This window comes from Pteronotus mesoamericanus, unplaced genomic scaffold (genome assembly GCF_021234165.1).
Source record: "Pteronotus mesoamericanus isolate MK-2021 breed Mesoamerican mustached bat unplaced genomic scaffold, CSHL_Meso_final contig_263, whole genome shotgun sequence".
NCBI lineage: Eukaryota > Metazoa > Chordata > Mammalia > Chiroptera > Mormoopidae > Pteronotus > Pteronotus mesoamericanus.
In genome coordinates this window covers 3,086,576-3,107,948 of record NW_026555112.1, presented here as the reverse complement: position 1 = coordinate 3,107,948, position 21,373 = coordinate 3,086,576, and the positions used below count along the sequence as shown (strand labels likewise).

The 21,373-nt window shown below is 45.2% G+C and overlaps 1 protein-coding gene across 3 annotated transcripts in view; it reads right to left on the bottom strand.

The window, feature by feature from the left end:
- LARGE1 (LARGE xylosyl- and glucuronyltransferase 1) overlaps positions 1–21,373 on the bottom strand; it is a 462,699-nt gene that overhangs the window by 62,290 nt on the left and 379,036 nt on the right. For all 3 annotated transcript variants that reach the window (XM_054574561.1, XM_054574562.1, XM_054574563.1), the window contains 2 exons: positions 7,707–7,819; positions 5,717–5,842 (listed from right to left, as the gene is read on the bottom strand). In XM_054574561.1, coding sequence (XP_054430536.1) covers positions 5,717–5,842; positions 7,707–7,819 — 239 coding nt within the window. The remainder of the gene's footprint in view (positions 1–5,716; positions 5,843–7,706; positions 7,820–21,373) is intronic.

The window sequence follows — 21,373 nt, the reverse complement described above, 5'->3', positions numbered from 1 at the left end:
GCCAACCTCTCTCCCTCATCCCTGAACACTCTCGCCACCTCCGGCAGCTCCTCTTTTAGATATTGGCTGTATTTTAGGGTTCTATGTAAGGTTGTAAAAATAAGATACGAGAGGGTAAAATGATTTTTGGATTATTTTTGAAGTTTATCTAAAAAAAAAAAAAATGACGAGTTAAATTTGGTTTGCCTCTATTTTCGTCATGTTGCTATTTGATAAAAATTCCTCTACTTACACATAGTATAGTTTGGCAAAGTGAATCCACAGATTATTTTGATAGGTTCAACATGACTATAATAAAGCAACCGCTGGGCAATGCCAATGTGAGGTAGCCACCCATTACACCAATATGGAAACTCTCAGTGACCAATGGCTTTGTCTGTTGTTTCCCACGGCATCCCTAGGGAGTAACAGTACCTGGCACATAGTAACCACTCAATAAATACAGGCTCATGAATGCAAAGGTATGTCTGTGGTGGGTCGATGTGACACACTCGGAGACCTAGCTTTGTTTCAGTCTGTAAGATGCCAAAGTTTAAAGCTCACAAATGAAGAGTTTCCTCTAATCCATGGTGCCTTTCTTTTCCTTTCTGTGGCTGCCAATCCGGAGGTTCTTAGATACCCTGTGCCGTATCCTGGCTCATAAGGACCTGCTTGGTTTCCTTAATGAAACTTACATCAATCCTCCCAAGGAAAATCAGTTTCACACGACACCTGCCAAGGCCCCTTTCCCCACCCTGGATTTTTTTTATTGTGGTAAAACATACAAAAAAATTACCATTTTAACCACGCTGAAGCATGTATATAGGTCACTGCTGCTCGGTACATTCACACTGTAATGCGACCATCGCCACCATCCGTCTCCAGAACTTTCTCATCCCCCCAAACTGAAACTCCGTCCCCATTAACTCCACATCCTCCCCCACCCCGGCCCCCGGGAATCACTGTTCTACCTTCTGTTTTTATGAGACTGACGATTTTAGGGGCCTCATATAAGTGAAATCATACATCTGCCTCTTTGCGTTTGGCTTTTCTCACTTAGCCTGTCTTCAAGGCTCACCCACGTCGCGGCATGTGTCACAGCTCCCTTCGTGAGCCTGCCAGGGCTTTTAGTTGCATTGATTTTTGTGGAATTTTTATGATTTTTTTTTGATATGAAAATAAGACTTAAAACTTTAGAAGTCTCCCATGCCCCCGCCTGGTCAAGAAATGTCATTCATTATGAGGACACAGACATTGCTTCAATCTGTTGTCATTTGTCCACAATCTGGAGCACTTTCTCCAGAAAGTCATTCACTTCTCAATTTTTGACCAGTTAGATCCAAGCCCCAGATTGTAAAATTTGTACTACTTCAAATTTATAATATAGGGCTGAAGTGTTTTTCCAATTTGGTTGTATCCATTTATACTCCTATCAACAGTATAGAAGAGTTCCTACTAATCAAATGAGACTTGATAGCAGCACTCCTTCAATTTGGTGGATGTGAAATTACTTGTGGTCTTAATTTTCACATCCCTGACAAAGAGGTTGTACATCTTTTAAACTGTTTATTGGCCATTTTCTTTCAATGCAGTGACATAACTGTTTATATCCTTTACACATTGTTTTTTTTAACAATGTTTAAGAGTTCTTTGTATTACAGGGTGAGGCAAAAGTAGGTTTGCAGTTATGAGTATGTGAAACTCAGAGTTTATTCTTGTCATATTACTTATTAATTGTATTAATTTCTCTGAGAACTGTAAAACCACTTTTGACCCACCCTGCATTTTGTTTACTAGTCCTTTTTTCAGTTATGTTGTGGAAATATATTTTTCTTTCTGATGCCACTTACAAAAAATGATTAATTTCAATGTGGTTGAATTTATTGATCTTTTTGTTTATAGCATATGCTGTGGGTGGTGTCATGTTGAATAAATTCTTCCCTGTTCTGTGGGCATAGGTTATTTTCCTAATGTTTTATAATTAAATGTTTAATTTGGTCTTTCACTTTTAAGTCTCTAACCTGTCAGAATTGGTGCATGGTGTGAGACGGGGTTCCATTTTCATCTTCCCCGCATGGGTAATCAGGTATCTCAGTGCCATTTATGGAAGATTCCATCCTTTCTCCAACGGTCAGTGATGCTACCTCTTCACATACCAAAATTTTATAAATGTGTGGTATTCTTGGGATCTCAATTCTTTTCTATTCATTAATTGGCATATCCCTAAGCAAATGCTCAGCAAAATTCTGCTGTCCATTTTCAGTGGAGACTATTTATGTGAGGTCCTTCTGTCATGAACGAATATTTAATTTTATCAAATAATTTACCTATGTCTATTTAGATCGCTATATGCTGTTTCTCCTTTAATCTGTAAGAGTATGAATGATGCTTAGGAATTTTTCAATGTTGGATCACCCTCCTATTTCCTGAAATGAACCCAACTCGGCCATGATGTATTGTCTGTTTTATGCATGGCTGGATGGGTTTGCTAATATTTTGCTCCAGATATCTGCATCTATATTCCGTGCATGAGACAGGCCCACAGCTTTCCTTTCTTATGACTGTCTTGTCTAATTTTCATATCAAGGCTATCCTGGCCTCATTGAATGGGTTAAGAAGTGTTCCTCTCTTATTCTCTGGAGTTTACTTAACATTGATATCTTTTGATTAAAAAGTTGATAGAACTTCAGTCTACTTACCATCCAAGGGTACTGTTTTCTTTGTAAGACGGTTTAATGGCTAGACAATAATCCAGACTTTATATTTTTTCCTAATACCAGTTTTTGTAAAGTTCACATTTCAAGACATTTGTTCATTTCCCTTAAGTTTTCAATTTATTGGCATAATATTGTTCATGGTATTTTCTTATCTCCTACAATTCTGTTTTATCTATTGGATCAGAAGCTCCACACGGTGAGAGACTTTTGTTTGCTTTCATTGTTGCTGTTTACCGAGAACTCAGAAGAATGCTGAGAAAACATTTAGAAAAGGCTCTTGTGAATGAATACACAAATCTTCATTTTTGGCCCCCTATTCATTTATTGCTGAGTTCTCTTACCCTTTTCTCAGTGGGTCCTGCCATAGCTTTGTTTATTTTACTGGTCCCTCTCCCAGAACCAAATTTTGACTCTGTTGAACAATTTGTTCATCAATTTATATTATTTTCTTTATGTCCTATTTTTCCTTTCTTTGAATTTATTCTAATGTTTTTTTATATATCAAGTTGTAAACTCAGCTTATTAATTTTCAGCCTTTCATCTGAATATAAACATGTAAGTCTATAAATTTCCCTACATGTTTGTTTCATACCAGCAATTTTGACATATTTTCATTCAGTTCTGAGTAGTTTTTAGTTTCAATTTTGATTTGTTTAGAACCATGAGTTATTTAGAAGTGTTGTTCTCAATTCTAATCAAACAGATTTTTTAAAAATCTTATTGCTACTGCCTTCTAATTTAATTATACTATATTCAGAGAACTATATATATGTATGAGTCTCCGAAATGTACTGAAATTTGCTTTATGGTCTACTACACAGTTATTTTTTAATAAATGTGAGCTTGAAAAGGATGAATATTCTCCATTAGGTACAAGATTATTTATTTGCCCAATAAATCAAGATTATTTTTTAATTTTATTCATTAATTTTACTTTAGAGAGAAGGGGAGGGAGGGAAAAAGAAAGGGAGAGAAACACTGATGTGAGACAGAAACACTGACTGGCTACCTCTTGTATGTGCCCTGACTAGGGACTGAACCCACCACTCAGGCATGTGTCCTGACAGGGAATCGAACTAGCGACCTTTTGTTTTACGGAACAGTGCCCAACCAACTGAGCCACACCAGTCAGAGCTCACGCATAGTCTTTCAATAGGATGGTTACATGTCGAGTTTGCCTGACTGTGATTTAGATCTATTGTCCAGCGTAACTCATGGTAGCCTTCCTTCATTAGAATAATAAATTAGAATCACTTACTTTTAAACTGGGCTCCCTGCCACCAAGGATTAGCAAATGCCCCTAGTAATAAATGTCATATCTATCTGCTTTTTGCTTATTCTCCAGATTTCTACTTTGTCATTCATCCTGGTTTCTGCTTATTTAATTTACTTTATGGTCTGATTTTTAGGTGTTCTTTACATGGTTGGTTTTATTTTCCTTTCCTTTGCACTTCTGGTTCGTAACATTCTTGGCTATAGTCCTGTGTATTTCATCAATTTTCTTTATGACTAACAAGTATATGACATATTAAAGGAATGGTATAAATGCTGATTGAAAGAATGAATGATACAGGTAGTTCTGTTTTGGTTTCTAATGTTTTGCAATAAACTTCAAGTGCATTTTTAAACACCTACTTTTCCTTTTAAATCTGTGATTTCATTCCTGGGAAGGTGTGAACTTTAAGCTGTTCATCATAACACAGTTTGCATTTGTAAAAATTCTGAAACAACTAAGGCAACAGGAATGGCTAGGTAATGCAAGATTCCAATGAGCATTCTGACTATAAATAAGATGTAATATGTACATGTGGACATGGACTAGAAGCCCATTAGAAAAGACTGACTTACTAGAAAAGCAAGTTTGGACTCCTTTTGTCTTTTCAAAACTTGCAATTATTGTTACTCTATGGCCACATGGGCAATGGATATAAATTTTAAATAAAACAGTCTCCGAATGCATGTATGTATCCATTTCTTCTCTGATACCGCCAGAGGGGCAAAAACCACACTTGGTGTCAATACAGGCCTGGGTTCAAATCCTGGACCTGTCATTTAATAGCTGAGCCAATTCTTCACTCCTCCTACTGTAGGTGGGGACTTCTGGGACACCTCTTAACTCTGGCCTCAGCCACATAGCTGCTTTGGCTAACAGAATACTAGCAGCAAGGACTCAAAGTTTCCTTGTGTGCACTTGGACTTCCTCTTCCACCCCTGCTTTGTCCTGAGAACAAGCCAGACTGGCCCGCTCATGGTATATAGGAGACACTGGGGGAGAGCTGCCAGCCATTGGACGCTTGGTTAAACCGTGTAACCAGACAACCATCCAGTCAAGCTGCAGACTCATCAAAAAATGGCTGTTGATTTCAACCACTATTAGCATAGTTTATTACACAGCATCACCTATCACAGTAGATAACTGATACACCCTGGCTTCTTCATCTTTCTACTGCCAGGCCCTACCACTGTGTTTGGTACCTAGACACCAAGGAGGAAAGCTTTTCTGTCATTGTCCCTTCTCCCAGAGGTAGGATGAGATATTTATGTCTGCACCCACACTTATCATAATACCTGTCATATTTTTTAACATTTGTTTCCTTATATTTCTCTCCTCCTCTAAGCCATGAGTGATTTCAAAGTCGGGAGTATGTGTTCACATCCATATCTACAGCACCCAACACAGTACAGGCCCTCAATAAATGTTTTTGTTTTAATCATATGACTGAATTTTGGGAGCTGACATGAAACAAAACAACCGGCAGCAGGTGGCAAGAATAAGCACACAAGCTGGTTCCTACGCCAGGAGGCCTTATGGGTTTCATAAAGCCCAAACAAGAAGAGGGGAAAAAACAAACCAACAAAGAAGTAAAGTACATTCTCTCTGGTCCCCTCGCTCTCATCCCTTCACCGCACTGCACACGAAGCTCAGAGCCCTTCTCCCGGTGAAGGGTGCTCCCCAGGCCAGCTTCCCTCGGCCGCCACAGGGCACCGCACCCCACCCCAGGGCCATGTCTTGGCTCTACCTTCAGATCAGACACGTCTCGGTAGCACTGCTCAGAGCGGGTGTGGTCCGACAGCTGCACGTTCCAGAAGCAGGGGAGCTGATACACGAGGAAGGGGTTCTGTTTGATGACAGCGTTGAAAATATCCTGGGGAAAGAAGCCAGAGACACGGTCAGTCATCAGAAGACTTCCGCGGAGGACGCTGGCTCTCGAGGCGCCGCATGCGGGTGTCGCGTGTGCTGGGGCTGCTTCAGCCTCCTGCTCCAAACACAGGCGGGCTTATACTGCAGGGCACTTCCCTCCCCTTTGATTTCCGGGAACTGAGCAATAACAGAAATAACGCTAGGTTAGAGATGGGGCAACGCCCCATGCGGCCATGAAGCTCTGGGGTCCTGCTGGTCTCATAAATGCACCATATGGCAAGGGGAGGACGTGCGTGCAAACAGGGAGCCTCTGTCCCAGCCGAGCCAGCACATAATAAATGGAGTCACTTTTCCGCCCCTCTTCCCACCTCATCACGGAGCCCCGTGTGATCCATCCTGAGCCTCCTGGAGAGGAAACTGCGCGATGACAAGTGGCTCTGCTCATTCAGGGGCTGAGACAAATTACAGAGCTGCTGAAACAGCAGCGCTTCCTGGGGCTTTTGGTGGACTTGGTGATGGATGCGCCTTGGCTTCCTGCGGGCCATGGCTCCCGGGTCCGCGCTCCCCATCTCCCCATCCAGCCCGGGCTCTGTCTAAAGACGCTCCAGCTCTCTCGGGCTCTTCTCCAAGCTCCTGGACCAGGCCGTACTTATTAACTAGCTGCTGACAGGGGTGCCAGGAGGTGAGTGATGGGCCTCCGCAGCGGGAGACGGCTGAGTCAACTATCCTCACTGGACACGGACGTCCGATTGCTAGCTTTTGGGGACACATTCAAGTCACTGTGACCCGACTTAAAATATGATGATGGAGAACAATTTCCCCTCGGGTTTCAAACAGCTACCTGGGTAATTTTTAACTCATTCATTATACTGTATCTTGTGTTTGAAATAAGAAATTAGTTTCTGGCTGCTTGGGAAATACTGCATAATAATAAAGCTAAAAAAAAAAAAAAAAAAAACCAGTCAAGTAACCTTACAGACTTTCTGGTCTCCTCTGCGTGAGAAAACTTTGCAAGAATTCAGTGGCTCAGATGACTGAACATGGAGCAAAACCACAGGGCGAGCTCGTTTTTTGGATGACTAGGGAAGGGTAAAATGCAGAGGACCCAGAGACCTGGTCTTTACAGCTCAAGATGGCCATCTGCACCACGGGAAACTCCAAGGCTAAACATGGGAACCTGGCAGATCCAAGATCAACTCCTGCATTTCCTAGTGAAAATATTTCCTAGAAAAAGTGAGAAATGGGCCTTTTATGATTTGGGGCTAATAGTTTGCTGGGGTTGATGGACTTTTCCAGACTGCCTGGATTAAAAACTGGCTTCTCCAGCCAGGCAGTCTGTCCCTTCAATTTAAATGCATTTCCCTTGGAGATAGGATCATAGTCCAGGATCTAAGCAAAAAGGCTTCGTTTTAAAATGTGGACTCTATTGCCAGAAAGGTCAATGAAACCCTGGCCGGGAAATCTGCTCTGGCATCCTGGCACCTCAGGGACCAGTGCTCTCCACACTGAGACGAAGACAGCGACCTCCTCTTAACACACCAAACTGTCATTCATTTATGAATCAGCTTCAATAATCTCTGGGCTCTCTGAGGCCTGGGATGGTACATCTTCACTTGTCTCTGAAATCCTATTTCTGAACACAGTCCCTGGCATACGCAATGTGCAGTGAAAGTCTGCTGAATGGACATGTGAACGAACAAAGGAAATAAACTCATGAGCTGAGCTGTTGTGTTAGGCTGGCAGCACCAGGTGGATCTACCCAAGCGTATACCGTCACACAGTAGGTAGGAAAATAACGCACACCCATCGACTTTCCAGTTTGTCTGAGATACAGCACCAGGGTCCCCAGGAACAGCCAGGCCACTCACCTGGTCGGCTAAGGACGTGGACAGCATGCCCATGAGCTCCCTCTCGGCGGTCAGCCTCCACATCTGCTCCCATTTCATCTTCCGCAGCTTATCTAGAAGCAGCAGGATCACCCCTGGGCAAAGAGCATAGGATGGAGGGTGGAAAAAACAACGGTGAGACAGAGAGTTGAGCGCACCTGTCCCACCTGTGTTGGAGAGGAAACTGCCTGGGTTCAGACCCAGGCTCTGCCAGCTATTCCACGTGAGACTTGAAACAATCTTGCTGAGACACTCTCATCGGATGGGACACATTAACAAAGACCTCGAAGGCTGCCGTAAGCACTAAGTGAGACGGGCCGAAGGCCCAGCGCTTCCTGGAGGTGGCGGCGGCTGCACAACGGTGTGTACGCACTTGATGCCGTTGAACTGTATGCTTTGGAATAGGGTTAAAATGGTATATTTAGGTTACGTACAGCTCATCACAATAATCTTAAACAGGGCCTAGCACTTGACCTGATATGCCATACAGTCCTTACAGGTATTAGCTTTTTTGCTATTTTTTCCTCCAGAGAGATGATTACCTACGTCAGCTTAGCTGATGGATGGTGTTTGGACAATACATGCCATTTACCTTTACAGACAAAAAGTAGCTTCTCTGTGTCTCTATTCTGGATAAGCCTCAGCTCATTTCAGTGTTGCTGGTGTCAACAGCTGTCTTAAGCCCACTGCAGTCAACGTACATGCAAACCGTGGTGAAGGCAGTGCCGGTGCTGAGCTGGTAAGATGAGCCCCAAAAACCTTTCGTTTCATGTGAAACTGATACTAAGAGGGTGTTTCCTCCTTCTCTCCAACATCTTGTTTTGCTGTTGTTGATTTTTATGGGTAGTAAGCGGGGTAAATGGGTGATTGTATAGCCAGGAAAATTGCCATTATATACCTTTTTATATTTAAAATAACGTAAAAATAACTAAATATATTCGTCAGGCAAAAAAAAAAAAAATTAACTATAACAGCCTAAAAAGAAAAGCACATTTTTGCTTAGCTGACCAGCTCAGAAGCAGCTGTCTGCGCCGGGTCAGTCCGAGCATGCAGAGCAAGCACGGAGCCCAGCACTTGAAAGCCAAGAGAATTTCCCTGGAGGCCACTGTAGTTAATGTGGTGGATGGAATTGTAGCACCCATGGGCTCCCAAATCCATCTTCTTCAGGATGCACAGCTCAGCAGAATGGTCAGGGGAGAAAACGCCAGGCAGTTGAAAAATGATCTTAGTTGACACTCAATATATACATTTTTAAGATTGTTGGAAAGAAACTGATTCCCCAAATCACACATAAATATCAACACTGAGATTTTTACTTATTTCAGTGGCACGTATTTGGGAAAAAAGTATATTCACCATTTAGTGAAAGGTGTTTGGTTGGTTGCAGTCGAAATTAAAAATACACACACACACACACACACACACACACACAGAGAGTTATGGGAAGACTGGGATAATACCTAGAGACCTGAACTTGTAAGTCAGAAGTGCAAATTACACCTATTGCTTATCTCCTTTGTGCTTTGTTAGTTTTTTGGGGGATATCATTTCACTTAAGGCTCATAAGGTCCCTGCAAGCTAGATATTGCCATCCTTATTCTATAGGTGGGAAAACTGAGGGGCTAAGACAGGCACTTAAACAACTCACAGTACAAGACTAGCTATACCAGATTCAAACTCAGAACTGCCTGACTCCAAAGCCAGTGCCTTCTCTGTCTACACCAAACAGACCAGGGCCCCAGCGATGCTTCTTTGGGGTCTTGTGACTCAGGCCAAAGACTTTTTTGGCTTTCCGTTTCCTCATTGTAAAAGTGGAACTGCTACTTGCCCTGCACAATTCGGAAAACTTTCATGCCCCCTAGTGGTAGGCTGGTGAATGTTGAATCACCAGCCCTCCAGATAAACAAAAACCAAAACCTGACCGGTAGCTTTGCCCATTCCCATGGTATAAATACCCGCCTCATGGCTGATTTCAAGCTACCAATGGGATGCCATTGAACACCAGTTGGGAAAAATGTGCCCATTGGCTTTCCTGAGTCAGTGTGAACTAGCTCTAGCATACTAGTAAATTTATTCCCCAAATACAAAAGCAATTTTAGTAAAATAGTAAAATTCCCCACAGCGTATTATTTGACCGCTTCTTTTGGAAAGAAAAGGAAGAAATTTGCAAAGTTACAAACCAAGATAATACAGTGGTGGAATCAAGAAAATAGATGCCAGTTAAACTTGTGAAAGAATTTCAAGAATTCTTATGGCAAAAAATAATTCTAATTATGTTGGATAGAAAAAAGAGAGGAGAGGATAGAGGCTCTAAGCAATGGTGAAAGATATTAATGCACATTTTGAAACTTCTAAAGAGGCCAATGGCAGATCTATCTACCAGTCTCTGCAGCCTGAACCAAGAAGTGATGCTTTTAAATGGTGTTAAGACTTGGCGAGTCCTGAGTGGCAGATGTGACTCCACTGGGTTTGCCAGGCTCGTTGAAAAGAGGGCGGCATCCAGAACAGAAGACTAAACACAGAAATGCGGGCCATTCTCCCAGTTACTCAGCCTTTCCTTTTGTGTGGTTTTAATTTCATTTTTAAAAGCACAGACTATTTCAAACCAACAGAAAAGTGCAGAAACTAACAAAACAAATACCTGCCACTCCGATTTAACACATGCTAATGTATCGCCACATTTGCTGTCAATAATAAAGCATTACTGACAAATCAAAAGCTCCTCCATCTCATTCTAGCACTTCCTTCCCTCTGGGTAACCAGCATCCTGAGATGGATGGGTTTCGTTTCCATGCATATGTTTATATTTTATTCTCTATGCACATATTAATAAACAACACATGGTGTTTTAGAGTGCTTTACAGTGAATATATTCTATTCTAACTTACCTTTCACCCAACATTATGTCTTTTAAGATTTAACCATGTTAAGATGTCAATATCTAGTCATTGTAATCACTTAATTTGTCATATACATATACCACGGTTTGTTATGCATTCCCCCAGTGAAGGATATTTGGCCGGTTCCTAGGTTTCTGGTATGATAAACAATGTTGCAATAAACATCCTAATCCCAGTTCACTAGGCACCTGTCTCGGGTCTGAGAGATTAGCCTCCACAGCAATGTGAGGATTGCTGTATTGATGGTGCTACTTTGTCTTGAAACATCTGGAATTACTCCGTCTTCCTTCTCTCTCACTTTCTGGACTTCACCGAGCCTCAGGGATTCTACATTTAAAACTGCTTTCTCGTCTTTTTTTTTTTACTCTTTTATTCAACTCTTTTTCACTGAACACCTATTGTGTGCAAACTAACTGAAATCACCTTGTGCTCGTGTTTCTTCCCTACGTTGTCTAATCTCACGGGTTTCACTCCAAATATTAGATCAGCATGTATTTTCTGGAGGAATAACACTCAATTTTCGCCAGGCCCTTTTGTGGAAGACATGCCCACTGTTGCGGTCCCATGCAGTGACTGCGGACACTGAGCTGTGCAATGTTTATGAAGCAAACACAGAGGAGGGAGGCCGAGGCTGGGTTGGGCTGGCATTTAGCCAGGCAGCCGGGTGGGGATATGGGGACCATGGACAAAGGCAGCGTGGCGACACTGGGCTATGCCAGACCAACAGCGTGTGAGGATGAGACAGTTTACATAGCGCGCTTCGGGGCAAATGCCACGGTGGGAGCCTGAACAAGTGAGCAGGGAAGAGACGGGGAAGGGCCTCGTATCTATGCAAAAGAGGTGTTTTCCAACCATTTTCACATCATTTCCTAAACAGAAAATGATATCCTTATTACTCACTGGGGGATAGAAAGGGAGCTGCTTGCGGCTGGAAGGACTGATCCAGGGGTTCTGGCTGCCTCCAGTCCCATTCAGGTGTCCGCACAGATGAGGAGATACTGTTTTGGCACGTCAGTCAGCCCCATGTGCCACTCTGCATGGAAAGCCCCACAGAGGATAACCGGACAAGAGTGAAGGATTTCGAGCAAGATCATGGCTGAATGTGCTTCCGAAAAGCCACCCTAAAACATTGCTTTATTGGGTCCCTGGATAGGACCAAAGGCCCCTACTGTCTCAGGTGGCCTAAGGCACAAGCCACAGTTCCTCAGACTTGCATGCCGGCCTATCTGAGTCTTGACATAATTTACTTTTCTTCCCCCTTTCACCAGACCATTCCTTCTGGCAAAACTGGCAGGGCATGTAGCCACGTGACCATCTACCTCTCTTTGCAAACTTGACAAGGTAATCCTCAGCCTGGCCCCCTCGTCAGCACCCCAGGACGTCTGCTAAATATACCGCTCCGTACCCTGGTTCAACCGAGAATCAGAATCAAAGCGAACACAGAAAGTCATGAGCAAACATGTTGCAAAGTTCATGAAATTCACTGTCAGCTTCCTTGTTCTCTGTCTCTTCTGACTCATAGTATCCTTGGAAAGGAGGCCAGCGAGTTGTCACCACGGCCTTTGGGCAGAGGTGGGAACTGAGGCGTTAAGAAGCGAGGTGATTTTCCAATGGCAGAGCGCCCGCCAGTGCTTGGCGAGGGCCTCTCACGGCCCTGTCTGCTGAAGGGTCTGCACCCTAGGACAGCAGGGCTAACGAAGGCTGTGTATTCCCGTGCCAACTGAGTCTATGGGGTGGATTTCTTTTGTGTGTTGCTATTTTTGAAAGACTGCTTCATGCTAAACACAAATGCCAAATGGGTACTCGGCCAACACAAGCTCATGGGAATTAGGGTCACCAGGACCTACCACCTGATTATGTGTTAGCTGCCCTTCACATGTCGAAGGAACCACTGGGGACCCTACGTGGCCTTACACATATGTCCTCATTCAGAAGTTATTTCTTCCACAGTCCCTTTTAGAGGTGGGTTTTGAGCACCTCCTTTGGTTCTATTCACTGGGTTAGCCAGGGACTCAGCACTTTGTAAAGCACAGCTCTTGTTCTTGGGGAGTAAGGCCTACAAAGGAAAGGAGATGAGTAACCCGGAAAATGCAAGACACGTGATCGATCCGAGGTGTGGTCAGAACCCCAGGAGCCGGTACAGGCAAAACGACCAACTGTGATCTGAGTATGGGAGGAAGCTTCGGGAAAAGCTTCCTGAGATAAGTGATGTCTAACCTGAAACACAGAGGGTGCAGAGGATCACCTGCACGAAGGCCCAGGCAGACCGGCTGCTCCCTGCAGGGCCGCTGAGAGCCTATCAGGCAGCAATTATTTTCCACCACGTTGGAACGGCAGACCAGAAGCAGGAATAACCCAGTTCTCCCTCTTCCCCCAAGGAGGAAAATCAAGAAGAGGCTGCCTTGCGTTGTCTAGCATGGGTGAAAACATTTCTTTTTGCCTATGAATTTGTCATTCATATTGTTCTATGAATTATATAACATATAATTACAAATTATAATTCATGACCACAGGTTATCTGGACAATAAAGACCCCCGCGTCCGCCGGCTAGGGCAGGGGAGTGAGTCCTGGAACACAGGCATTTCTGCAGCTGTCACGGAAGGGGGAGCCTAGGGTGACGTGAAAACGGCGGTGCACTTGGAAGCGAGGGTGTCGGTTTCGGTGCTGACCTTACCACTTACTAGCCCTGTCTCGCGAATGAAGGCACTGGGCCCCAGGTCCTTATTTGTAATATGGGGCAATCCCAGCTTCACTTGGACAGGCTTATGAAGATGAAAAACTGTTTCTTCAAATATCTGGTATATGGCATGATCTTCTGTTTCTTATGTCGAAGTAAAAATCCTATGACATAAAAAAAAAAAGTATCTGGTACAGTAGGAACAGTACTCAATATTGCTGAGGTGAGAAATAGCAATCGACAATCAATGTGCATACTTAGTTTATTTATTAGTATGCATTCACTCATCTGTCTAAAAATCCTGTGTGCGGAATGCCATGGACTCTTCAAACATGTGGAAATGTTGCCATGGTCCATATTCCTCCTCAGTTTTCGGTAAGCTTACGGTGTCACAGCCAGTGTGATTATGATGTCCCTCCGGGTCACTGTAAGTAGCAACTAAAGGATATCATGGCAACTAAGGGCTATTACCCGCAGGAAGAAAAAAACATTAAAGGAAAGAAAATCTACCACAAGGAAAATTATGTGCATAAATTATGTTCTTAAGCAGCTGAGGAGTCTGTTTAGGCTGTTAACTAGAATCATACAGATACGGGCTTACAACAGAACCTGCCAGCTTGTTCAAAGGTTAAGAGTTTGCACCCTGATTGTACCAGAACTGCAAAACAACACTTCCAAGAGAAGCAAACTCTATTTACTGACCTCACTCCTCTGGTGCTGGGGAGATGCCCTCATCCTGTCAAGGGCTTTGAAAATATGAAGTGGTCCATAAAAGCTTATAAATAACAGTTACTGAAACTGTACATTTCCTCATTAAGGTATGTAATTATCGCTCCCTCAACTTGCGGAATTCCCAGTAGAACTGATACAAATCACGCGCATGCACACAACGTGGAAGCATGCTCTTTAAGCGGACGCTGGTTAAAATGATAAACACGGCTCCTTTTGAAATCAGACCCTTTCAAGCTGAAACAGCACAGATTTGGCTTTGGAACACATGCCCCCAAGGCAGACTTTGACACTGCTTGCCTGCTGTCGGGGGATGACGGTGCCAAGAAGCTTGACTCTGGCCTTTGCCTGGCATTTGCTGTGGCACGATCCGCCCACTGCCACACTTGCCGGTGGGGCCGGGAGTGCGGAGCGCTGGCCCTCCGCTCTGAGGCCAGTGCTCGTGCAGAGGCAGCGTGCCTGAAATTTGACAGGCGCCCCTGACGGAGCTGGCTGGGATGCGTGGGGCCGGCGGGGCTTTTTGTTCAGTGTGGTGCTGGGAACTTAACAGACCAACACTAAATAAATAAATGAATAAATACATTAAAAATGAAAGGTTTCTCCCGTGAACATCTGGTCCCATGGTTGGGTGTTTTATCTGTGGATCGGAGGGCAGCGTTTCTTCTTCCCTAAATGAATATGGAGCAAGAGCTCAGAAGCCAACATGGCAGGGCAAGAGAGGTGTATGTCTATACGGAGAGGAGAAAGAAATCACGCCTTTTTTTTAATGAGCCAAATATTGATTTTTACCAATGCAACTACAAAATGGAGAACAGACCAAAAATGGCAATGCTGACAATACCTACCACTCATCAAGCAACTACTATGTACTAGAAATAAGGTGCTTTACTTAGGTGGACTCAGGGGCTTATGACAAACCTGCAAGGTAGATGGAATTATCCCCATTTTACAGATGAAGAAACTAAGGCTCACACATGGCTCAGGAATGGCCACAGCAGTGTTGCTCTCTGACCTGCGGACTTCCAACCATGCGAGCTCCGTCCTGGTGTGTGCATGCCTGTGGCGAGGCTCCTTAAGAAACACGCCGAGACCTAATTGCACGAACAGCTTAGAGCCAAACAGGGCAGGAAGCTTCTGGAGGAACAGAAAGTACATGTTTAAAGGACTTTGAGAAGATCACAGGCCAGAGTGAGATTGCCTTGTAAAACACCTGGGGGAGGGCGGTGGGGAGACCAAGCACACAAGGCCAGGACGGGCAAGGCCAGGCCTGGTATATGCGAGCGCAGGTGGCCAGCTGGGCTGAAGATAGGCTCAAGTCAGCACACTGTCTGAGAGCTAACTGATGTCACTGGGCCCTCCTGCAGGGCAGAGATCCTCTTCTGTCTGCATCTGAGCCCATTGCTAAGTTCTCAGCACATGTCCCCACCACCTCATGCCAGTGAGGAGAACCCTTAAAACTTCTCAGCACAGGGGACGCCTTAAGCTTCCGTTATGAAAACCTGTTTAAGGGGGGGGGTTCTGCCACCCTTCCTTCCTCTCCAAATGGTCTGCTTTCATTCTTGAGCCAAACTGAAGAATACAGCAAGAATTGGCTTGGTCAGTTCCATCCATGTGCGTCAGGAGAAACTGAGGTCCAAAGTGGCTGCGTGCCTTCTTTGGATGAGTTCAGAGCAGGTTTCCAATTAAACCTTTTATTTCTAAACTTAGCATCTCCCATGGGGTGTTACGAGGCATTCTGCAGGATGCTAATAGGTGTTGTGGGAAGCAGGGTTAATGAAGTTAATTAAGTTTAGGGGATGGTGGTTCAATAAAGTTAAAGGGTTGGCTGTTTTGGTTGTGCCTGATGCCTCTGTCTCCAAGGAGTCTGGTCAGACATTGCCTCTCCCTTCACTCTGAGTCCTCACTGGCTTTGCCTGCATTTTCTCATCTCCCCCTGCACTGCAAAGGCTGATCCATGAAAATAAAGAATTGTTTCTTAGTCCTTCAGCATTTCCTGTGGCTTTGCTGAACAAGAGCAACCTTAGGCGGCCACTGAGGGAGGCTCTGGGGGACATGCCAGCTCTCATCCTGGAAGTGTTTATGAGGATGACCCTCATAATTGTGACTCTCTTCTGCTTTGAAGCTCCAGAGTTCTCTTCTCATGCATAACCCAATAAAAGGTGAGTTTATTAAAAACCACTTAATTTAAAATCCCCTGCTGATTTCACTTGGGACTGACTTTTGATCACATGAATTAAACGTTCTACTTTTTGCTTTTAAAACTTTTTTTTTCCTTCCCAACACTCTTCATCAGAGAGAACAAACGGAAATCCTTCCACCTGAAGCTGTCCCAGACTATTCTGGGATTTTTGAAAGTGTGGATGGATGAAGTACAAAGGGCTGCTCAAACCTCATAAAAGGCTGGTTGTCACTCACTCACTCATTCATTGTCTTCCGAGCGACTTCTGGGTGCCAGGCCACAGATCTGCCGAGATGAAAGCCGTGGTCCCCACTCTCCAAGAGTCTGGAGGCGCTATAGGCACTCACAGAGGGACATGTGCTCTGGGCGGGCGGGGCTGGTTCAAAAGGAGGGCGGGGTCGGATCTCCCCCCATTAAGGACGTCAGGGGAGCAGTCCCTCAAGAGAACAAAACTTGGCTCTTCCTCTCCTTTCACTGGACAGAATGTGGCCGAGGCCGTGACAGGGCTAAGCACATACCGGGAGGGCAGGTGGCAAACACTTTAACCAAGACATGCGGAATATTTTTCTTTTTGTGCCTCTATAGGCAGACCTTTAATTTACATATAATCTACATCCAGAAAAGTACAAAGATTGCAAGTGCGCGGCTGGATGAATTCTTACAAAGTGAACGCACTGTTGGAACTACAGCCCGGATCACGAAACACCATCACTAACAGATTAGGACCCCTCCCCCAGTCCCCAGAGTCACACATATACCCATTATCCTGCTATTATCCCGAATTCTTTCACCAGAGTTTAATCAGTTTCTACATTTTAAATAAATCGAATGGCCTTTTGGCTCAACACTAGGTCTGTGAAATCCATTCGCATTATTGCATGGAGTCGTAATTTTTTTCACTTGATGCTGTGTAATAACCTATAATGTAAGTACATCGTACCCTAGTTACCCATTACATTGCTGATGGACACTGGGGTTGTTTCCAGTTTGAAAGCTGTTATAACCATAACGGAACATGGGTGTCCTATGGACGCCTTTCTGTTGGGTGCGTACCGAGGCGTGGGATTTCGGGGTCACAGGCAGTATCCGCGTCCAGCTTAGGCAGGTCTTGCAGGGTGGTTCCTCCTGTGCACGGCCCACGGATTGTGTGTCGGAGTTCCAATCGATGCACACTCCCACGGATAACGGGCATTGCCTGCCTCAGTGCATTTTAGACCTTCTGGAAGGTGGGCCGTGGTATCACATTATGAATTAGTTTGCACTTGTGATGACTGATGAAGCTCAGCACCTTTTCAGATGTCACCTACCCATGTGGGTACCCTCTTTTAGGAAGGGCCTGTTCATGTTTTTTGCTCATTTTTCTTCTGGGTTCTCTCAATGGTTGGTAGGAGTTATTTATCTATTTATTGGGCAGAAACCCAGTGCTCGATGTTGTTGCACGTCCCTGAGTGCACGCTGCTCGTTTGCCCACTTTGCTGCTTTTTAGTTTTTATTTTTAATAGCATCAAAGAGTATTAAGGGAGAAATCTCAGAGGTTATCACATTCATAACCCACCCTGAGGAAACGGAGGCTCAGAAAGGCTAAATGGGTGGCTCAAAGGAACATAACCAACCCAAAGAAAACAAAGTTCAGGGATCCTGGAGGTGTCTGCCTTCCCCCTGAGCTTTCTCTTCCTCCTCCAATTTTCCACTGCTCTCTAATCAATCTGTTTAAATTCATCCCCATTTTTCTTCCTCTTTCTAGGCTCACTTGCCAAATGTAGGGGATAATTCCTGGTCAACCGTGCTGACCTGAGGAGATTCTACTGTACAAATAGCCCCCCTTGACCAGAGATGCTTTGCAAATAAGTTGAGGAACGGTGCTACTGTGGGTTGAATTGGATACCACAAAAAAGATACGTTCCAGTCCCACTCCCAGTATTTTGGAATGGGACCCTCTTTGAAGACAGATTTTGCAGATGAGATGAAGTCAGGATGAGCCATACTAAATTAGTCTGGTGTCCTTATAAGAGGAGGGGGAGAGACAGAAGTGGACGCAGAGGGGGGAAGGCCACGATGGACAGAGGCAGACACTGGAGTGATGTTACCACAGTGAGGGAGCTCCTGGGGCTGCCAGAAGCAGGAAGAGGCAAGGACGGGTCATGGCTTAGAGACTGCAGGGAAGCCTCGTCCCGCCAGCACCTTGACTGTGGACGTCTGGCCGCCAGAACTGAGGAAGAATACATTTCTGCTCAAGCCACCCAGTTTGTGGTACCTCAGTACGTCAGTCCCAGGAGGCAACTCGGCACCAAGACCCCAAACAGATCCACTTGCTTTGTCTCAAAGAAACACACAAGAGTGACTTGCTCCCAAGTACCATGGGCTGTTGTCTTGGGCCAAACTTATGATTGCCATTCTAAAGATTTGGATGTATTTTCAGATAACTATTAAATCATAGAAGGCAAGTGATTTTGCTCATTGCAGACAGCACGGGATAAGACAAACTCAAGGCACAAACGAGGCTCACAGGTCTGTGGTTTCAGCTCTCCTCCGCCCCAGGGAACCCACCAGGAGATGAGTCTCTTACAGGACCGACTCTGAGACAAGACAACCTTTCACAGTCAGTCCGTCAGAAAGCTCGAGTTTGCAGGTACTGAACAAAGACATTCTGGCCACGCCCAGGCCACTGCAGTCAAAGCAGTTAGTTATTAAAGACTCTACTGCCTTTCTCTTCCAGTAAGAAGAAACTGTTTCCAGGAGCTGCAGAGGGGGAAAAAATACAGAGTCCAAGATTTTGGTTTTAAAATCACCACTGAACAAAATGGAGATCACAGTGCTTAGGGAGGCCGGAAGTCGATGCAAGAGGCGGGCACAGCACACATGGCCTGCGTGGGGGGGCGGGGGGGGGGTGGTCTGGAGCTCCCAGGACTTTCCATCAGGCGCTAAGAAGGAACTACCCTGCGAATAGAAGTCAGATCTGCCGACCAGCTTGTTGGCATGGAGTGTTTAATATTTTTTTACAATCAACAAGCCTGCCTCTCCTGCCCAGTCTGGCCGGACACTTCGCTGCTGAGATGACGTCTCAGTGGCTTACCAAGAAGGGTGGGATGGAGCGGATGGCCGGGCAATTCTGACCAGTTGCCCATCTGACCAGCTGACCGAGTGCTGGGCTAATGGGCTGCAGACAGGGCCAAAGCCTTTTGCAATTTCCCACTTAAACAGAGCAGGCCCCATGGAAGGGCACACTACGTCTCTCTTCATTTTCCCTTCATTCACATGCTTTGAGAAAAAGGATGGCCAGCAAACACCACGGCTGAGGTCCGCAGAGCTCACAGCCTTCCTCTCTGCTTTCACTCCTCACTCCCCCCCACCCCTTAATGGACAGAACTAACGCTTTGGGAATGCCCCTCACATGCCCGGTGTCATGCTGGGTATTCTCTGTTTGTCGACTCCTGGCCCACTGTCTGCCCTTCTCCGCCGCCCTCTGTGCCCCAGGAGCCCCACGTGCTCAGATGGAATCACACAGGATCCCTGGCGCTCGTGGCTCTTTCCTGGTCGGAAGCGTCAGCCACAGACTGGAGGGCGGGAGGAAAGGGGGTGTGCCCCCTCCCTGGGTACACGAGAGGTGGGCAGCGTTTCCGACAGTGCCCGTGTCCTCTCCCACTTCTGCTTCTGCTCGGCAGCTACTTCTGTGGTTCTGGCTCCCACTGGCTTCTGGCAGCGTCATGTCCCTGTGTATCTTGTCACGGGCTGAACTGTGTCCCCTGAAATTCCTATGTTGAAATCGTAACCCACCCAACCTGGATTTTAGAAGGTGACTGAGTTCGGAGATGCGGTGTTTTGTGAGGTGTTAAGTTGAAAGGAGGTCATTAGGGTGAGCCTTAATCCTGTAGGACGGATATGGAGAAATTCAGACACACAGGTACAGTGGGACAACCTGCAAAAGCACAGGGAGAAATCAGCTACCCTACCAGCAGAGGAGAGAGGTCTCAGAAGAAATCAACGCTGTGGACACGTTGATCTTGGATTTCCAGCCACCAGACTTGTAAGAAAATTAATTTCTGCCGTTTAAGCCACCCGGGCTTTGGTACTTCATTACAGCAGCCTCAAGGAGCTCATACATAGCTCTTGGACCAGAGCTGGTAGCAGCTCAGTGCCCCTGCTAGTCTTGGGGGCCTCAGCACCCTCATTCATACCTTCTGTGCTATCCGCCGACCGGGGACAGAACCTTTGTCAAAATGCCTGGAATTATCTGATGACATCCACTTCTTGATGGGATCCTATCACATGCTTGTTATTTCATTTAATTCCCTTTATGGTCCCATGGCATTGAAATAGTTATGCTTACTGTATTTTGCTGTGTATAATGTGCACATTTTGCCCAAATTTTTGAGGGGAAAAATGAGGATGTGCATGATACATGGGCAGTACTAATTCTGTATCTATATAAATCTTTTTAATGCTTTTATTTATGCTTATGCGTTTAAAGTATAACTCAAGAAAACAGTAACGACAGCTGTATACAAAATAATACCCTGGAATATGATAACCGGTTTTGTTTCTAAATATAAATAAATAATGGAATTAAAAAATTAAAACAAACGATTTTTTTTCCCTGAAGGTTTAGGCCAAGAATGTGGGTGCACATTATACATGGGAGTGTTATACACGGTAAAATACAGTATTTTCAATAAGGACACTGAGCTTCACAGAGATCGTACAGATAGTGAGCAGTGGAGCGGGGATGTCAACCAAGGTCTTTCTGACCCTGCTGGCTCAGGGCACTGACTCTGGTACACCTCCAGCAGAATGATGAGCCAGCCCCCAGGGGCAGCGGCCCAGGGGATGGAGGGACGCCCGGCCACCGTCTAGAGCCATCTCTTCACTTTATACATGGGGACACCAAGACTCAGGGAGGGGGGCTCAGTGTCCCATGGCTAGGAAGCTTACTCGGGGCACCAAGGATTTGAACGCAAGTCTCTTGACTCCAGCTCTGGTACTTTTTGTTGCTTCCCTGACTGGTTTGAGAGTAACAGCAAGGATACAATCACCTCTCGAATTCCACAAGGGATTACGTGAAGGCCGAGCATAAAGATTAAGAGTAAAGGTCTTAGCATCACTCTACACGTCAGCTCTGTGCTCACTGGCTGTGCGACCTCGGGCGGTGGCTCAATGACTGCTTGT